Source organism: Motacilla alba, chromosome Z, assembly GCF_015832195.1.
Source record: "Motacilla alba alba isolate MOTALB_02 chromosome Z, Motacilla_alba_V1.0_pri, whole genome shotgun sequence".
Taxonomy (NCBI): domain Eukaryota; kingdom Metazoa; phylum Chordata; class Aves; order Passeriformes; family Motacillidae; genus Motacilla; species Motacilla alba.
In genome coordinates, this window is record NC_052046.1 from 32,929,534 (window position 1) to 32,949,773 (window position 20,240).

At 38.7% G+C, this 20,240-nt stretch overlaps 1 protein-coding gene across 5 annotated transcripts in view; it reads left to right on the forward strand.

The window, feature by feature from the left end:
- Positions 1–20,240, forward strand: part of LOC119695508 (synuclein alpha interacting protein) — an 88,506-nt gene that overhangs the window by 27,575 nt on the left and 40,691 nt on the right. For 4 of the 5 annotated variants that reach the window (XM_038124171.1, XM_038124173.1, XM_038124174.1 and 1 more), the window contains exons 2-3: positions 8,384–8,486; positions 18,252–18,324. In XM_038124171.1, coding sequence (XP_037980099.1) covers positions 8,430–8,486; positions 18,252–18,324 — 130 coding nt within the window. In that variant the 5' untranslated portion in view covers positions 8,384–8,429. Of the gene's footprint in view, positions 1–6,961; positions 7,079–8,383; positions 8,487–18,251; positions 18,325–20,240 lie in introns of all 5 variants that reach the window. The other variant, XM_038124172.1, reaches the window with a different exon arrangement.

Genomic DNA, 20,240 nt, shown 5'->3' on the forward strand with positions numbered 1-20,240 from the left:
AAATCCAGCTCCAGGCCCTGCACAGGACAGCCCCAAGAATTGCAGCCTGTGTCTGAGAGCACTGTCTAAGCACTTCTTGAGCTCTGTCAGGCTTGCTGCTGTGACCATTTCCCTGGGGAGCCTGTTCAGTGCCCAACCACTCTCTGGTTGAAAAATCTTTTCCTGATATCGACCCTAAACCTTCTCTGGCAGAGTTTCATGCCATTCTCTCGAGTCCTGTCACTGATCACCACAGAGAAGAGAACAATGTCTGCCTCTCTGCTTCCCTCACAGGGAAACTGAAGAACTGGAATGAGGTCTTCCCTCAGTCTCCTCCAGGCTGAACACACCAAGTGACCTCAGCTGCACCTCCTATGGCTTCCTCCCAAGGGCCTTCACCATCTTCATACCTGTTCTTTGAATGCTTTCTAATAGCTTTAGATACTTCTTATATTGCGGTGCCCAAAATTGCACACAGGCCTCAAGGTGAGGTCGCCCCAGCGCGGAACAGGGTGGGACAGTCCTGCCCTTTATATGCAACCAGTGTGGAAGAACACGTGTTCTCAAGGTCTGGGTATATAACCAGGAGAAGTTCAACTGTGTTTGGCCAGGAATAAATACATTTGTTCTTATCTCAAACTAGTTCTCTGGCTTCATTAGGAACAGAACTGGGCTCAATATTTTGGACAGTTCAGGGTTGTAGGTGGATTGTTTCCATATGTCTGGAATACAGAAGTTTTCTGAAGTAAAATTTTGCAAACAGCATCTTTTGGTCTTGGAAGATTGTACTCTGCTGAGTTCTGTCTTCCTGTTCTATCTGTGTAGCTTGTGCACTGATAGTACTTGAGTGGTGATTAAAGCAGTGCTTTTATTTTTACTTGCCTTAGAGTTATCATACTATTATGAATTGCTGTTGTGAACTTTTAAACTCAGGAGTATTCCTGAATAAATATGATAAGGGATTAGGTAATCTTAGTTGCAGCATACATTCCTTCACTGAAACAAATCACATAATTTTTCAGCTTCACTGTTACTTCTTTTTTTTCCCAATTAATTGTTATTTAAAATTCATCTTAACTCTTCAATATCTCCTACCACTCCTATTGAGCCTTCCCTTTATATTTTTATGTTTAAGATCTGACTTGATAGGTAATTTCAATGACAAGCTGTAGAAAAAATGTTACATCGCATAATCAGAAAAAATCCTTTGGGAAATCTAGGGGGTAACAAAAATTGGTTGCACAATGCAGTTCAGAGTACATTATGTTATCACAAACCCTTATACAACTTGAAAATACCAAGGTAGTCTAACCATTTATCATGTTGCCATTTTATTTGAATGCATGAAGTTAAAGTAATATGCTTGCAAAGGAAATGAACCTCCATTTGCGCTTCATTGTCGCTCTTTGTATTCCTAAAATCACTGCTTAAAAATGTATTTATATCCAAGTAATTTCCCCTTTAGAGATGATGAAGATAATAGAAATATGAGTTGGAAGCTGGGTTCTTCTAAGAGTGCATATATGTACAGTATTAAATTAAACAATTACTCATACCTAGATGATCATGGTATGTCCCTTCCAACTCAGCTATTCTTTTCTGTTCTAATGAAACTGTATGCTTCCTGTGTGTTTGATGCTTTCTATGTCTTTGATGCTTTCTCCCTGACTTTGGCATTTATCACCTGCAAAGGCACCGTCTGTATTTAGTGAATAAAGATGCAGTCTACAAAGCTTCAAATGTGTCCTCTTCCAGGGCCCACTCCAGTGTATTTGCATTATGTTTATATTTAACTGGATTACTCTTGCACCACAGAGCTCTGTTAATGGACAAGGACACCAGCTATATGAAAAGCCAGACAACTGTAGAGTGACCATGCAATCCCTGTCTCAAGGAATATGTAATCTTTAAGAGGAGACAACACACAGCCAGGTATCAGGGAGCAGAAGTAGTGATGGAATAGCTAGAGAGGTGGTAGTGTAGCCCAGAGTAGCTAAGCTTTCTTGCCTTCATTCAGCAGTCCAGTTCTCACCTCTCCCAGCTGTGGCAGTGCTCGTGGACTTACTGTACTGGTTTTCTGCACATTGTGTATTAAATAGAGGTGAAAGACCAAATTAATTTTTGGTAGAACATGAGTGTTACAGTAGAATATGAGGATGGAGGAACTGAATTCAGTTTTAGGCATTTCCTAGTGCTGACATCCCTTCTTCAACAGTAGATTTTAATTGTGTGCTGGGCTTTTCATTGCATACTGAATAGATTTAACATAATGTAATGTTACACTGTTGTGTTCATTTGAAAGGGAAGAAATTTGGGGTTATGATCTTGGTATTTCTTAATGGTAGGGAACAAAAGTCAGATGCTTACCAGATTTCAAGCATTAGTTGAAACACATACTGCGTGCTTAAGTTAAAGATGTAGTGTCTTTCATTTCAACCCACAGATTTTGTTCATCTTGAGCTACTATAGCTCCTGATGCTTAGGAAATGACCATATGTTTATTTTGTTATCTGAGACCTGTAATTGAAAAATATAACCTTATCCCCTAATTAAAAAGCAACTGTCATAGCATTCTGGCATTTAAGGCCTAAATCTTTAATATTAACTGCGCTAAAGGAAACTTAGAAGTATTTTACATCTGATACACTTTATATTTGATTGAAAGTTTAAGTAAATCCTCAAATATTTTGTTAAAGTAGTTCTGACTTGTGGAAAATAAAATCCCATGTGGCATTTAGCAGTATTTCTTTGAGTTACAACTGAAATAAAGATTTAATTGACAGCAGATCTTTTATTGTTATTTGTTCTTGGTTTTTATGTATCCATAAATAATTAAAATTTTGTATTTTCAATTACATGTTTTATTTTGGCTCAGTAAAGGACATTTTCCCTGTGCCCCCTCTTGGATTTAGCCTTTCACATGCTACACTGAGTCTGCTTTTGTCTGAGGCACTGGATCAGTTTGTTTTCGAAGCTACTGAATTCACTGCAGCCTTGTGGCAAAGGCATTGCTACAAATCAGTTATGCTGTTTTGTTCCACAGTTTTGCATTGAGCAGTCAGAGCAAGAGCCTGAATCTGATGTTTGCACATATCCTGCCTCCTATGTCAGTCTCCTCACTCAGTTAATTGCCTGACAGCAGGTGCTCACCTGTAGGGCCTTGTTCTTGCCTATGAGCACTAGTATGAGTAGTGTGATGGGGCTGATCTGACTCTTAAAGCTTTCCTGCCATTCCTGCATTGGGTCTGCTTCATCCTCAAAAGACACACTGTGCCCTAGAGATTGCTGATGGTGTGGCTGTTTGTTTGAGACTGTGTGGAGAGAAAAATCCAAGGCCTGATCTACTTTAGAAACTAAATCTGTGAATAATTGTAAGCATTATATTTTGGTAATATCTACCATCAACCCAGAGTGGGTTTGTAGTATTTGCAGGAGTTGATGGATTTGTTCACTGCGTCTCATATTTCATTGCTACTATTAGCAGTAATATTAGTATTGTTCTAGAAATTGCTTTTTTTGTCCCTTTTTTCCCTAATTCATCTGATTGTACTGAATGTTAGCAACAGGATTTGAGCTCAGATGTCTTATTTTAGCTGAAAGGAAAGCAGAAGAAACCTGTTTTGAAAAAACAGTGTTTGAAAAGGAGAAGGGTGGGTTTGGTTCCAAATACTGCTACTGTCTGTTGCAATGCAACGTGTGCAATATGTTGCGTATTGCAACATATGCAATATTAACATATGCATATGTTAATATGTATTGTACTGATAATCCTAGTTTCTTTGTAGTATTGTACTGATAATCCCCATTGCTTTGTAGTAGTTTTTAGCTTGATTTCTCCTGGTGAAGTGGTTGACAAAATTGTAAAAAGATACTTTTCCCCCCAAGTACATATGGGTGATGTTTATGTGGTTTTCTTCTTTCAGTTGTGAATTCTGAGAGCCGACCGAATTTCATTAACCTGTATAAAACATACATGTGTGTGCATATGTCTCTCTGCAAGTCAAATTGCCAGACAGAAAATGCCCTTTCTGGGGTTAAAATTTTGTGGAATATTAAATTACTAGCTTCCAAAATACAGTTAGGAACATTTATAGGGTAAATGTCAGGCATTTCTGCTGACAAGTTAGAGACAGTCATCTGTGTTGCTTTGATGTTGGTACTGGAAACACATTATTCATCTCATGTCAGCTGCTGCTAGCAGCAGTAATTTTGCTTGCAGTTATTTCTACCTTGAATTTGACCAGTTGTGTTTATGATCCTCCTGTGAATCCTTTTCAGATTGTTTCTGCTTCTGGTGTTGTGCTGGATTCAGCCATCACAAAGCTCTCAAAATAGTCACAGCTCTGAGTACCATCCTTACCATATGGTTTGGATTATGCATGGTGGAGTTCTCCTGTGTTAAATTGTATCCAAAAAGTACACCTTTTGCATAAAACTCCAAGTATAATCTTGAGAAATCTTATTTAGTCATAATAATTGAATTGAGGTGCTGTTCAATTTTACTTTGTTAATAAAAAACTAAAATCTTGTAGCAAAGTGAATTCATTAACATCTTGCCCTTTCTTTTCATGTAACTGAATACTATTTTCAGAAAGCTTTCCATAGAGAAAATGTCTTTGTTTTGGTTATTAGCTTCCTCATCAGCCTTTGTGTGTTTCATAATCTTTAAGTTTTGAAGACAGAAGATAACATTTTGGGGAAGTAATGATGCAGGACTGTGGACTGCATGGGTTTTGTACATCACTAGGTGGAATGAAGTCCTTTTGTCAGCTATGTATGGATACAGCAAATTTCTTTGCTTCAATGGCTTCTTCCGATTTGGAGTGAAAAAATAAATTTGAAAGGTCGAGATATTTCTGCTCTAAATCTTGAAATATGTGGTCACCAGGAATACTAGTTACATTATTAAAGCTGAGGAGTTCTTTTTTAGTGGAATTTTTAATGAACTGAATAATTTTTTAAGTGACTAATTTTACTTTTAAAAATTATTTCAAAACTTTATTTTTAAAAAAAGCTTGCAATTTAATTTTGACTGAATGACTTCAGTTTTAGTTGAAAATAAAAACTCTGGATCATTTCTTGATTCTTCCTTACATGACATGTTTAAAGTAGCTTTATTTATCTCTTCTGTTGATAGTGGGTGGGCAGATTTTAATCCGTTTAATTCCAGTGAAAAACAGAAACTCATTGAAGCTTTGGTTTGATTTCAGACTATTTCTATGGACCATGTTATATGGTCCTTATATGTTTTCAACCTTTAAACTTATATTTTAATGCTCATTTCTTTTTCATACATTTATCACCTTATGTAGTAGTAACACAGTCCTTTCATTTGTCTAGGACAGTACATACAGAATCATGCAAATATTCTGAGTTGGAAGGGGACAAAAAAAATCATAGAATCCAACTTTCTACACAGAAAGCCCCAAGAGTTACACCGTGTCTCTGAGACCTCTCTCAGTCTTGATGCTGTGACCACTTCCCTGGGAAACCTGTTCTGGTGCTCAGCCACCCTGTGGTAGCTGGCATATAGAGCCAAAATTTGTCAAATACATTTGGCATAGACAGCCAGTCTTGCTTCAAAAACTAATAATTTGGTTTGAGCTGGTGTCAGTAGTCACAGTGATAGACTGACAGCTAGTCTCTACTTCTCTGGAGGGAGGTCACAAGTCCTGCCTGCAAACTGCTTCTGCATGGTCTCCATTCTCCACATGCTCACAGGTTCTGCAAAGACCCTGCTCCAGCATGGACTTTCCATGGGATAACAGCCACCTTTGAGCTTCCAACTGCTCTGACTTGGGGTCTTCCACAGGCTCCTCCATGGGCTGCAGGGACACAGCTGCCCTGCCATGGTCTTCACCACAGGCTACAGGGGAGTTGCAGCTCTGGCACCTGGACCACCTTGTCCCACTCCTTCACTGACCTTGGTGTCTGTAGGGCTGTTGCTCTCATATTCTCACTCCTGGCTGCTGTTGCATAGTAAAACTTTTTCCCTCTCCTAAAACTGTTATCCCAGAGGTGTCACCACCATCACTGACAGGCTCAGGTCTGATCACAATGGAACTGTCTTGGAGCACTCTGTCTGGAACCGGCTCCATCAGACACAGCAGAAACTTCTATTATCTTCTCTCAGAAGCCAACCCTGTAACTCTCCCACTGCCAAAACCTTGCCTTGCCAATCACTGCAATGCACTACCAATGCACAATTTAGCTGTAATGTCTACGAAATACAGAAAAAAAATCTTTAAAAAATATACCGACACTTTGTGTTTCTGTAAAGGAAAATCTGCAGTGCAGAAGTTTGTAGACTTGAATGTGTCATGCCTTTTTACAATAGCTATTTCCTTTCATTGTCAGGCTTTTGTGTGATTTTAGTGGGTCCCTCTGAGAAGAAACTTACCATTTGGGAATGTGTGGGAAAATAAAAACTTCTGATTAATTTCACAATAGAGACACTTCTGGTTTTACCTTTCTTTAGCCTTTTCCCACTGCATCACTCAAGTCTAATAGTCACAGTGAGAGAAAATTATAGGTGGTGGTGGTGGTTGTTCTTACATGCTGCTGTCCTCCACAGTGTCACCACACAATTGCTTGGAGAGTAGAAATGAGAAAACCCTTGGGTTGAGATCAAGACAGTCTCGTAGGGAAGGGCAAAAGTTGTGCATGCAAGTAGAGCAGAACAAAGAATTCACCATTTTATATGAGCAGGCCAGCCATCTCCAGGAGAGCAGGGCCCTATCATGTGTAATGCTGACCTGGGAAGACACAAACTCCATCACTCCAAAAACCCTCCTTTTCCTTTCCTCCAGCTTTCTATGCAGATCATGATGTCATCTGCTGTGGAATATCTCATTGAGTTAGTTGGGATGTCCCAACTAGTTTTGCACCCCCAGCATGCTCACAGGTCGGGAGGGGTAAGGAGCAGAAAAGTCTTTAGCTCTATGTAATAAAAGCATCCCTGAATTATCATCTCTGTTTCCAGCACAAGTCCCAATCCCAGCCCCATACTATCTGCTGTGAAGAAAATTAACTCCGCCCTAGCCAAAACTGGAACATTCACTTAATGAGAAAATGGTGCTGATAGAGCTTCAGTAACTTGGTGAGAAACAAAAATTTGCTTTTCCATCTATTTCAGCGTATTACTGGAGTTTTGCATACTGGTTCTCTTTCTAATAGCTTCTCAAGAACAGGTGTATTAAAGTCAGCTTTGGATAGTGTATTATTAGGGAGATAAATTACTGAGATTTTGTCTGACCCTTACAGAAAAGCTATTTTTTTTCAGACACTGTATCCTAGGACATTTTTAAATGCATGTGAAAGTTTCACACAGTGATTTTATTTAGGCCTACACAGCTGATTTCATTATTCATAAACATAATTTTTGGTGGTTCTCATATGAATGAATTGGGTTTGTTTCTTTTTTTTTTCTTTAAGGTGTTTCCTTTGCTATGTACAGGTACTGGAGGATTTAATTTTCCTCTATAATACTTAATCCTTATGTGGTGACTCACGTTATTTAAAAATGCATTGTGCTTTTGTTTTTCAAAAAAACCACAAAAGCACAAATTTTTTTTTGTTTTTCCTTTTCTACTTTTACTAATGTGATACTTGTCTGTAGTGATAACAGACACCTTCATTGTAGTTAGGATTGACAATGAGGGGTTTAGTGCCTTTGGTCTTCTGATTGTTGAAGCTTCAGTTTGTTCAGATCTAGTATTGATTTTGTAGACAAATTTCTTGCTTTGGAAAAGAATTTGCTAGTCTTCCTCTTACTGTAAGAAAATGGTTAATGCCCCTGATAATTAATGCACGTGATAAAATTCTGGTATGGAATTTGTTGCCCTTCTGGGGGATGTGCATTCAGAGCCTGAGGGGTGGTAAACCCTTAATCTGTAAAGCACTGGCTGCATTGTATGTTAGTCTGCTTGTAAGCAGAGATAAGGTGTGACTTATCACACCTTTGTTGTCTGTGCACAGCAGGAATCTCAGCTCTTTTCTGCCATCTTGGGCAGAGGAAAACTACAGTAACAGGAGTTGCTGTGAGTAAATGTCTCATCCTTATGAGAAGGCACATCATTAACACAGCTATGGTTGCAAGGTCATGGGGGTGTTCAACAGCTTAGGTCTTTATACCTGTATTGAACTTCTGGAGGGACTGAGTGATGCTGAACCAAGTATTTTTTACTTCTACTTCAAGTAGCACTTAGCTGCTCTCTCAGAAAATTGGAATGTCTGCTTCACAATATGCAGAGTAGAGGTGGTAAATTGTATTTATCTTCTAAGGTTAAGTTACGAAATGCTTTACTATTCAAGTTAAAGGTTTCAGTATTCTAGCAACTATATGAAAACTCTTCTGTGCGATTTTGGCTTTCTAAAGACAACACATTTCTCTTTTCTTAATTAGGTCTTTACTAATGTGCTGACTCACCCAAAATGTCCATAAGAGAATAATGGAAGCTCCTGAATACCTTGATTTGGATGAAATAGATTTTAGTGATGATATATCGGTAAGTACAAGTCTTATTTTATTTGTTCAAGTTGAGACAACCTTCGATATCTCAGTCCTGATGTAAAAAACAATACTCTTGTTAGAAGCCGCACTTCTTTTTACTTCATTTAAGGTAATGTTTAGATAGGTTGAATCTAGAATAAAAATCAAATGTTTTGTAAAGGAAATCTCTCTAAAGAGCTTGGAATGAAAACTTGATCCTCTCCTTCAGGTAGTAAAAATTACTTGTAGACAAAATTAATAAATTAGTTTCATTTCTGGGTTGCTTCTCTCCTGTTTTGTCCTGAATGACCTGTATGTGCTGTAGTGCTGGCCTTTGACACCAACATTTTAAGTTTACTTTTTTTAATCAAATGTATTTCAGTTGTGGAAAACCCATTTCTCTCACCTTTGCCTTTTTCACAAGTAGCCATTTCCCAGTACCACTTGATTTTATCAATAGGTGTGATGTGGTAGTGCACATAAAGAGGTAGAAAGACTTCAAGGGATTCATAGGTAGCAGTGATCCTTAGTGTCACAAATCAGCCCTAATTGCAAACAAAAATACTGTGTTACTTTCTACATTTTTAGTGTTTTTATAGGAAGCACTAGTACTATATATTTATCACTCATAATACTACTCCTGCTGCCAGTGTTTCTGGTTTTTTTGCAGTGGAGTTGTTCATATGTTCAATGTTTGATAAAAAATAGACTTGAATACATAAATTAAATCACCTGTAAGAGAATTTATTAATTCAGTTTTCAGATTAAAGTATGCCACCATCTCCTTCCACATGTTTCATAGTTTTATAGTAATTTTTTTCCCCCAAAAGTCCTGGTTTTCCCGTTAGCATTTAGGACTCCTGATTCATTTTAAAACATTCCAGATGCTTTATTCACTGACAGATTCCTTTTGAAGAGAAATTTTTTTCTACCTATTGTACTTTCAATTTTTATTAAAGCAGAATATGGCAAATGCCCAAAATATTACAAGACAATGAGCCAATCTTGAGTGAATACCTTATTATGGGCAACTTTCTTTATATTACTGTTATATGCCAGATTATGTCTTGGTATCTGTTTCTATGCTCAGTTTAGTAAAACTGTAAAACATAATAGATGTAACCTTTCCATGTCCCTCCCATTGTGGCTGTTGCTGCATACTGGTGGGTTAGGTTACTCACTTCTCTGCTGAACAGCTCAGGCTGCCTGCTTTCATGGGCAGTTCTTTCAGTGGATGCTGACCATTAAATAAAAAATCATCACAAGTGATTGAGGTAGAAGTTTTACTCCATGCTTTAACAAGTAAGAGGCCAAAGGATTTGTTGCCAGAACCCAGATCAACAAGAGAATTCATGGTTACTCTAGTGCTCTACTCATATCTCATCATACTCAGTTTAGAAATACCTGACCTTCACATTTTATCATTAGCCTGCTCTGGTAAGAGCAGCTGCATAGCATCTGTACTAGCAAATTACATTATTCGTGTTAGCCCTCTGGTTCTAATCCAGTGCAGAAAAGTGACTAATAATAATGGCAGCAAGAAGGCTGTTAAAATGATGCACTTACAAATGTACCTCATTTAGAAAGCCACTGTTTGTAGTCCAGACCTTTGTCATCCATTTCAGCAAAACTGACCAAAACATAATAATCAAAAAAGATAGACAGAAAGACAGGAATTTGATTTAAAAGGCAAATATATAAGTGAGTAAGGGAAAGGTAGGGTATATGGTTCTTACTTTATTTTTCTTTGTTTTGTTTGTTTTTGTTTGGTTGGTTTTTTGTTTGTTTTGGGTTTTTTTTTTGTTGGTTTGTTCGTTTGTTTTTATGTTACATTTGTACATGAGAAAAGGAAACTATATTTCTCCAATATCATGGAATCCTAGAATTGTTTTGGTTGAAAGGGACATTGGAAGGTCATTCAGTTCCAATCTTCCTGTCATAGGCAGGGATAGCTTCCACTAGATCAGGTTGTTCCAAGGCTCATTGTGATGGGTTGACATTGACTGGTCATCAGGTGCCCACCAAGCCACTCTTGTCAGTCCTACTCCATAAAGAAACTTGTGCTTTAAGGAGAGGGACACCACTTATCAGTTAGTGTAATAGGAAAAAAAGACTCTTCTTGATGATATTAATTTATTGTCAATCAAAGAGCATAGGATGATGAGAAACAAGGACTAATCTAAAAGCATCTTTTCCCTACCCCTCCCTCTTCGCAGTCTCAAATTCACTCCTCAGTGCTTTGCCTTGCCACCTCAATAAGCACAGGGGGATGGGGGAGGATGGGGTTTCCATTCGGGTTAGGTATTAGTTTGAAAGCAAACCAGTGGGAGATCCCAAGTCAGAAATACAATTTAATAGGAAAATTAAAATAAATGCAATAATACAGCAACACTTGACAGAATCCGAATATAACCTGACACCCTGTGGGTCAGGGTGTTGGTAGCAGTCTGATTAAATGGTGGCTGCAGTCCTCTTGAAGTGATAGATGTGGTTCTGTTGAATCAGTGATCCTGTAGAAGGGCTTAATCTTCCTCCAAAGATCTCGTGGTTGTTATAGTGCTCTTGTCCTCTGGGAATTCAGTGGATAAAACTGTCTGTTGTGTTCCAAACTTATGATCATATCCAGGTAGGAATGCTTGAATCCTCCTTCTGGGTGGAGCATCTCACAATGGATGATGTAATTTTATCAGTCTTGCAGTGAGACTTGATGGCCCATTAGCAGCAGATCCTGGAGTTGTCAGGGATGACTCATCCCTGGAGTTGTCAGGGAAGAGTCATGAAGTAGATAAGGAGGACTACCTGGTTTTAACAGCTTATGAAGATGGTGGTAGAATACACTTTTGGGTACATCTTACATTGTAACCTAAGACAGGTTATCACAGAGTGTCTCTGCTGTTCCCTCCTCATCCTCTTCATGCCTGCAGCAGTGTAGGATCCCACCCACAGAAGGCAATCCTCTGTGAACTTCTCCAGTGTGAGTTCTTCCCAAGGACCAGCATTTTTCATGGACTGCACCAGCATGCATCCTTTCCATGAGATAGAATCCTTCAGGAGCAGACTGCAGCATGGGTCTCACACAGGATCACAGTTCCTGCCAGAAAACCCGCTCCAATGTGGTCTCCTCTCCACAAGAATTAGTTCCTGCCAGGACCCTGTTCCAGCACTGTCTTTCTGCTGGCTGCAGATTTCTTCAGGACACATCACACACTCCAGTGTGAGGTCCTCTGTGGACTGAAGGCTGGATATCTTGGGTATCTGCTCTACTGTGGTGTTCTCCTATGACTGCAGGGGACTGTCTGCTACAGCATCTGGAACTCTGCCTTCCCCTACTTCTTCACTGCCCTTGGTATCTCACATTTTATTGTTCCTCCCTCCCAGCTGCTTTTATGCAGCGGTTTTTACCCTTTTTTAAGTCTGTTATCCTAGAGGTGCTACCAACATCTCTGATGGTCTCAGCCTTTGCCAGCAGCCAGCCTCCGCTCTTAGTTTGCCACATAGACCAAATACAATCATGTGTAGTGGGCATCCACAACTTCTCTGGGCAACCTGTTGCAGTGTCTCACTACCCTCATTGTAAAAAATGTCCTTGTCATATTCAATCTAAATTGATGATTTTTCATTTGCCCCTTGTCCTGTCACTACAGGCCCTGGAAAACAGTCTTTCTTTATTTTTCTTATAAGCCTCCTGTGTATATTGGAAGGCTGTAAGAAAGTCTCCCTGCAGCCACCTGTTCTCCAGGATGAAGAATCCAAACTCTCTCTCAGCCTTACTTCACAGACGAGGTGGCCTAGGCACCTAGCTATTTTCATGATCTTTTTCTGGATGCACTGAACATGTCCATGTCATTTTTGTCCCAGTGGAGACAGTACTCCCAGGTGGATTCTCCCAAGAATGAAGTCCATGGGAGGATTGCCTCCCTTACTCTACTGGCCAGGATATGACTGTCCTTCTGGTCTGCAAGGGAGCATTGCCAGTTTATGTCAAATTGTTCATCCTCCAGTATGCCAAGTCCTTCTCTGCAGGGATGCTCTCAATATCCGAGTCTGTATGGATACTGGGCATTGCTCTGACACATGAACACTGGATCTTCACCTTGTTGAACTTTATGATGTTCATGGGCCCACATCACAACCTGTCCTAAGATTCCTCTGGATGGCATTCTATCCCTCCAGCAAATCAACCTCTCAGCTTGGTGTTGTGTGAAAACTTGTACCCGATCCCGTCATCCATGGCCTTGACAAAGATATTTAATGCTATTGGTTGTAGTATGCATCTTTGAGGGACACCACTCATTGTTGAGTTTCACTTGGAGACTGAGCTGCTGATTGTAACTCATTGGACATGGCCAATTCCTTGTCCATCTATCTGTCAAACCCATATCTCTCCAAATTAGAGGCAAGGAGGTTGTACTTGGATACAGTGTGCCAAAGGCATTACAGAAGCTGAGGCTCTCTCTGTAGCTCTCTCACTCCATTGTAGGAGGCCGCTATCTTAGTCAGGCACAATTTTCCCTTTGTGAAGCCATGCTGGCTGTCTCTAATCACCTCTCTACCATCCATACATGTCAGCATAACTTCCAGGAGGATTTGTTCCATGCTCTTATGGGGCACTGAGGCATGGCTGACCTACTAGTAGTTCCTGGGGGCTTTCTTTTCATCCTTTTTAAGGGAGAATGTGATATCACTTTTATCCAGTCATTGGAGACTGACTGCTATGACTGTTAAAATATCATTGAGAGTGGCTTAGCAGCTACATCCACCAACTCCATCAGGGTTCTGGAATGTAAATATGATGTTTATTTTATACACTAAGATGGTTCCATTCCTGATCTAAAGGGTATAGTGTATTTGACTGTAGTTCAGACAGCAGAACAGATTTCTGGGGCTCTTGTTTACATTAAACTAAAGTAATATTCTGTGCGCAGTAACATTAAGCAACCCAACTGAATATTTTCATTTATTTCTTCAGTAATAACTGCTCACAGAAAAGAAAGAGGGAAAAAAGGCCTTTAGGTTGCACTAAATAATAGATACATTATCAAATGTATGTTTTATGCTTTCACCTTTTGCTATTTCTCCTGATTTTGACAATTAATTTATTCGTGCTCTGAAGTTTTATGCTGTTGGTATGGTTACCTGAAGGTTTCCTAACCGTTTGGTTGGAATGCAGGATTTATATTGCACTGGCAATTGGAGGAAATTGAAACAATTTTATTTTTTAGTTTACAGAAATAGTACTAGATAACCTCATCATAACCAGAGTTCCTCATGTTAAGATTCTTGTAAACTGTTAGAGATTGAGTGTATAGATAACACTCAATCTCTAATTGATCATTCTGATCATTCTGATCGTTCTCTCATCACTCTGATCATTCTCTTAGCTCTGTATGAATGAAAGCCAGGCTCAATGGTGCCAGTGTAAGACTGCACCTGATTTAAAGGTTTGTGAAATGGCAAGTGCAGCAATTGAGTTTGAATCTAAGTAAACAGCTGTTGAATCATCAGGAATTTTGGAACAGCTTTAAAAACTTCTTCTGAGTCCTTGCCTGGCAGGGAAGACAAGTCTTTGTGTGGTCAGGAGTATGCCCAAGCTGCAAGCCTCCCATTTACTCAACAGAGGGCCCCTCCTGAGCCTGCTGCACCCTTCCTTGGCCACAGAAGAGCTGGGTCACCTCTCAGGCTCACACACAGCCAGACTTTGCCTACCCAGCCACCAGTCCTGCTGGGCTCAGTGTGTGGAGTCCTTCGTTGCTGTGCAGTCACAATCATTAGCTGCAGCATTGATTTATTTACTATCCAGCTGAAGCTCTCTCTTATATCTATTTTTTCTTCCTGTCTCCCATTCCAAAATGAAGCAAAATGCAGATGTCCACTGGGTTGTTCATAGGAAGTGTTGGTTTCAGACAGACATTTTGTACTCCTAACAGTGTTAGTAGTGTCTATATAGGTCCCCTTTTAAGCTACTATATAGTAGTGTCTATATAGGTCCCCTTTTAGCTTTTAAGCTAAAGTGAAGAATAACATATTGCCTCTATAAAATGCACAACACATAGCACAAATAACGTAACTGGTGCTCCAAAGATGTTCATCACAGCTGTAAGAAAGACATTTAGTTTGAGGAGGTGATATTTCCCACATGCACCATACCAGTCTAATCTCTTTCCTTCTCTGTTTTTTGTTTGGAAGCTGCTTAAATTGACACTAATCTTCCTACAACATGAGGCCAAGTATTATTACTTTACTTTTTCTCAATGGATCTTGCTATTTCCAAATAAATGTCTCAGAAATGTGATGACATTGTACACTTAATAAATTATTAAGAAAATGCATTGCAAATCACTAATTTAATAGGTTTTTAGTATCAATGAAACACTTTTTTCCCCACTATCACAAATCAACTGAAATGAGACTATTTACTTGGACACTTGGAAAAAAACTGCTGTAATGGAGGAAGGTGTCTGTGTTCAGTACCAAAATGAAAACAAAGAGCTGTGCATTTAGGATCAGGACGGAGTCATTGTTGGTGGTAAATTATTTGAGTTCTGATACTGCAAACAGTTGGATGTGGTCCTTCATGCTTTGGGGGAGTCATGGTTATGACAATGTGGTCTGAGAGTCACACTATGCATACAACTTTGCATTTTGACTCCATTTAGGATGCAGCAGAATGTTGAAAAGTAACTTTTGTTTCTTAATTTATTTGGGGTTTTTACTATCTTCTGTAATATTTCTCTGCTACTACTCATGATCAGTTATTTCTTCTTTCTGATACTTCTAGAACATAAGTGCATGTGCAAGTGGTGGACAAGTGGCACAGACGAGAATAGCACTATTAAAGATATTTTTTCTCATGTGTTTTGTTTAAAATTCATTCATTAAAACTTGAAAACTGTGTGAAATTTGAAAGGTTAACATTGGCATTAATTCAGATTCTGTAGTGCAGTGCTACATAATGAACAAATGTATTGTATTATAAGAGAAGTCCCGTTTTTCTCTGAATTAGTAGTGTCTGTTGGAAAAATATCTGTGAATATCTTGCATTTGCATGGGATACCTGCTACTGCTTCTTGTCTGCTATCTTGTTGATACTGCTCTTCCATCTTACAAAGTTCTTTAGGAGCTTACTAGAATTCACTATTTCGGCAGGCCTTAAATGCAGAAAAGGAACCCAGACCTCAAACAATAATCAAAAATTCCATTGCATGTGTTATCTTAGGAACAAGCTCTTAGTTTGTTACTGAATGTCACCATCAACAACAAGAGACTTTAATTAAATACCAAAGATCACAGTAAGCATTGACTAAGGAAGTAACACTGTGCTCAGCTCTTACATTGTCTGTTGTGTCCTTGGGCATGGCCCTCAGCTCTGGCTGGAGTGGTTACTCCAATGGTGAAACGTGAGTAGTGGTGTTTAATTTCGCATGCAAAAAAATTTTGAAATTATTGAATGAAGACTTGGAAGTAATTAATTTTAAATGCAGTTGAATTAGCATTAAGTCTTAAATTCTGGTCCAAGGAAGAGTTGCAATCTCAACTTTTTTTGATGTCCTATGTAACCTTGAAATTTACAGTTGAAGAAAGCATTACTGATTGTTAGATCTGGGGCTAGATATGTGAGAAATCAGTTCTAGTGGGAATGGATTGTTTTTATGGTTGGGAAAGGTCCACTTGAAAAAGTAATTTTATTTTTTTCATGGACCAAAAGCTGGTTCTTTACATTTTAACCACAAAATACAGTAGGCAGAAATGTAAATTTGCAGAAGTATTTTTGAGAACAGAGGTAAGTGGGAGGAAATCTGCTACTGAAATCAAACCAATATTATTAAAATGCATAACAAATTTATAAACATTCAATAGATTTTTGGTGGTGGGATGACTAACTGAATACATTTTAGAGCAATGTTGAAACAGAAAAAAAATCTGGTTTTCCAAGAAAGAGCAGGAAAAAGACAAAAAGAAAGATGGCTTTCTGTGTTTGAAGTTGCCTGACAAAATACATAGCAATAGAATACAAAAGGCCTCTTTCTAATTGAATTACAAACTGTGTAATAGTTTAAACTGCAACAGCTGGTCTTATGAAGCTACCATATTCCTTAGAGACATGCTCCTTGGATTCTTTTAAGAATCTTACTAGACCAGTTCAACATTGCATTCTAAGTCTTTGTGCTGAAATAGCAAGATGTATGGCTTAACAGCTCAGGCTTTATTAAACAATAACTAGAGTGAAGCACAGCACATGGTGTTTGTCCATGTATTAATTTGTCTTTAGTAGCATCCTTCTCCCTGTCTCAGCTCTGTTCTTTTTTGCTGTAGGCTGTCATATCCTAAAGCAGTCACAGCCTTATAGACAAACCCTTATTTAATAGGGATTGGAATCACGGGGTAGTTCTGAAGTGCTGCTACATATTTTAATTAGTAAGTTCAGTGTTGATCCTGTGAATACTTACAAGGGTTTCTTCTTGTGGTTGAGGTTTCTCAATACATCCCTGAATTAGGTTGGCAAGAGAAAAAGTAGGGCCTGGGAGGTTTTCTAGGCTTAATGAAGTAACTGCAGTCATTTGAGTAACAGTCTTAAACTTGCACCAGAAGAGTACATTACTCTGCAACTGGCAACATGAGCTTGAATTTAGATTATTTTGAAGGAGATTGCCAGCTGTGCTTTAGAAACATGTCAAACACCGAATGACAAACTGTCAGCAAAACCGAAGACAATGTATCACCATTTCTTTTTTTTGTGTGTGGAAAGTTTGTATGGTTTTATATGTAGTTGTTTTGCTTCATTGGTCAACACCACACCAACTAAAAATATCTGTTTCTTTGAAAACATATGGTGTTTTCTTAGAAAAATTTCAGTTGTGCTAATCCTAAATTTTTTTTTCTATTTAAGTTTCCAAAATACTGTTTTTATAGGGGTTTTTTTTATATAAGCAAAGTAATTGATATTTCTTTCACAAACATAATGATTTTCATTTGCTTAAGTGGAGATTCCTGTAACATTTAAGCATTTGATTAAGAAAGACTTGCTATAAAGCAACTGCATATCAGAATGTATGGTTTTATAACCCTGGATCCTATGTTTTTCTAGAGGTATTCCACAGGTTTATAAACTAAAAAATTCTGTTTAGTGAAATACCTATGGCACCTCTGTTTTTTTTTTTTTCATTTTTGAATGGTTAATCTGGAGAATAACATGCTGATTCATATTAGATGTGTATTATTCCGTAAATATTTTATTTACATCAAAATAATAGTACAAGTTTGCTTTAATAAAGCCCAGGTTAGAGAAATAAGCCTGTTGTCTGATATGTTTGTGTACACACCCCCTTCTCCGGAATAAAATCTCTGCACTGCAGATATTCTGCATCCCTTTTACATATTGGTTTGTGACAGCTTGAATTGTAATTGTTAAGCATGGTAATTGTTGCAGTGTAACACCATAAAGGTGCACAGGTAGGCAAAGTGAGACCCTTGAAGCCTGCATGTGGTCTGACCTCCGATGTATCTCACATTGTGTTTGTGCCTTGAGTAAGGGTGACCTGCAGGAAGGAGAAATCTGAGGTTAGGAGGTGCTTTGCTCTGGCTTTGAAAGTCTGTTTCATATGTGGGAGACAAAAGCAGGTGCCATTTGCTTTTCTCATGCAACCTAAGACCATCAGACTGCCAGAAGCAGCCTTAGTCTGTAGATTTAGTTAGTGTCAATGACGCTTGAACCTCTTGAAAATCTTACTTTTTGTCTTTTTTAATTATTACCTCTTTACATTTTTTCTCCTTTTATTTACAGTATTCTGTAACTTCTCTCAAGACCATCCCAGAATTATGTAGAAGGTGTGATTCACAAAATGAAGACAGATCAGGTATGATGCCCATTTTTGTCCACCCATAATATTCTAGGCTTTGTTTTAATCATGTAAAATTTGGCAACAATAACTTCTTGGCAGTGTCCTGTTGTTTTGTTTTTTCTCATTTATGTACAGTGTTCTGGAAACATGAGTTTCTCTTTTTTCAACAGATGTTAGTTCATTAGAAGGAAAGAAAGTTCCAAAAAAGGATTTGGCTGTATACAGATAAATGTAGGGCTTCATCTCAGCAGCTCCAAACCACAGTATGTGCAACAATTTACTTGAAAACCAGAGAAACCATTGGTGACAAGACGTAATAATGTAGGCGCCAATGAAAAAATGTTGGATACATTTACTACCCATATGGCCACGACCAGTCTGAGGGATGATGTTTTGCCAGGGTCTGAAACTGTATCAAGGATGCTACATGATAGAATCTACTCTAAGGCATACTGTAATAGTTAAGATTAAAGCAGAGTTTTTTAGTTTAATAGTGTAAACTAAATGAAGAATCATGGCATATAGATGAGAAACAGCTGGAGACCTTCCCCCTGCCCCCTGACAAAACATTCAGCATTGTTTTTCACTCTGTAAATCAGATAAATCCACTTTTATTTTTCTCTTCCTGATAGAGGAGAAATGAATTGGTTAAGAGAAGCATTTTTGTTGAGCTATGAAAAGTTTATTGTGCTTTTTTGATCTTTTTATTGAACTTTTGATAATGTTGTTTCATCAAGTACTTTTATAATAGAAACAGGAGATCTGAAATTGATGGGATGATACAAGGACTTAAGAACCATGCTCTACTTCAGCAACTTTTATTTCTATATTTCCTTTCAGACTTTTTAAAATTTCTACTGTGCTTAACTTAAGTGGAAACTTACTCATTACTACTTCGTCTTACAGAGTTATTAGAGACCAGGTCACCACATGCCACTGTCCTTGGCAGTAAAGAGAAGCAAAGCTCTCCTTACAATACTTACTTGCATATTACTTTCACAATACTTACTTGCCTACACAGGGCACAGCAGTGATTGCACACACAGTATTACTTGTTGCAAGCAAGAGCAGGGCAGAAGTGTAATGGGTGAAGATTCCTGATGTACCCCCCTCGAATTGCCCTATCTCCTTCTACCCCAGTCTCCCCTTCTCCTACCCCATCCTCCCTTCCATCCTCCCTTGCATACTCCCCTCTTCCCATCCTACCCCTTTACACCCTTTTATCCTTCCCCTGTCTCATCTCTATCCCTTTTCTTCTGTCTTCTTCCTTCCTTCCTCCTGGTTCTTCCCCCCTTCCTCATCCCTTCCATCCTGCCATCTTCCCTCTTTCTTACATTTCCTTCCTACTTCCTTCCTGTCTTCCTTTCTTACCCATTCTTACTCCCATTCTCCCCCTTTTCCTATTTTCACACCATTGCTCTGCACTATTCTTCTCCCACTCTTCTATCATTCCTCCTTCTCTCATGCCTCCTTCTCTCCTTCTTTCCTCATTTTCACCCACTTCTTCCCCATTCTGCTCATCCTTATTCCCTGCCATTCTCCATAGCATTTAATCCCTCATTGCCCCCCACATGCTCCCACCATTCTCTCCCATATTCCTCCTCCCATTCTTCTTTCTCCATTTAAAATTAAGGTAGTAGTCATAAAGTGAAATGTAGTCCAATAGTAAGGATGAAATACTGGTTATGAGCTCTTTCTTTAGATTTTGTGATGCTGACAGCATACTGTGTATCTCTCTTGTTCCGTGGTTGCCTCTGCAGATGGACATTTTTTAATTATAATTTTAATTACATCAGTACTCATCTATTCCCTTAAAAGGGGGTTGACAGAAGCAAATACAGGGATTGCTGGAAGACAGTAGTAGCTCTGGGGAGTCCGCCAGTAGAAGTTAATTGCAGATTGTTTAAAAGTCTTGAGTAAAAAAGAGGTCT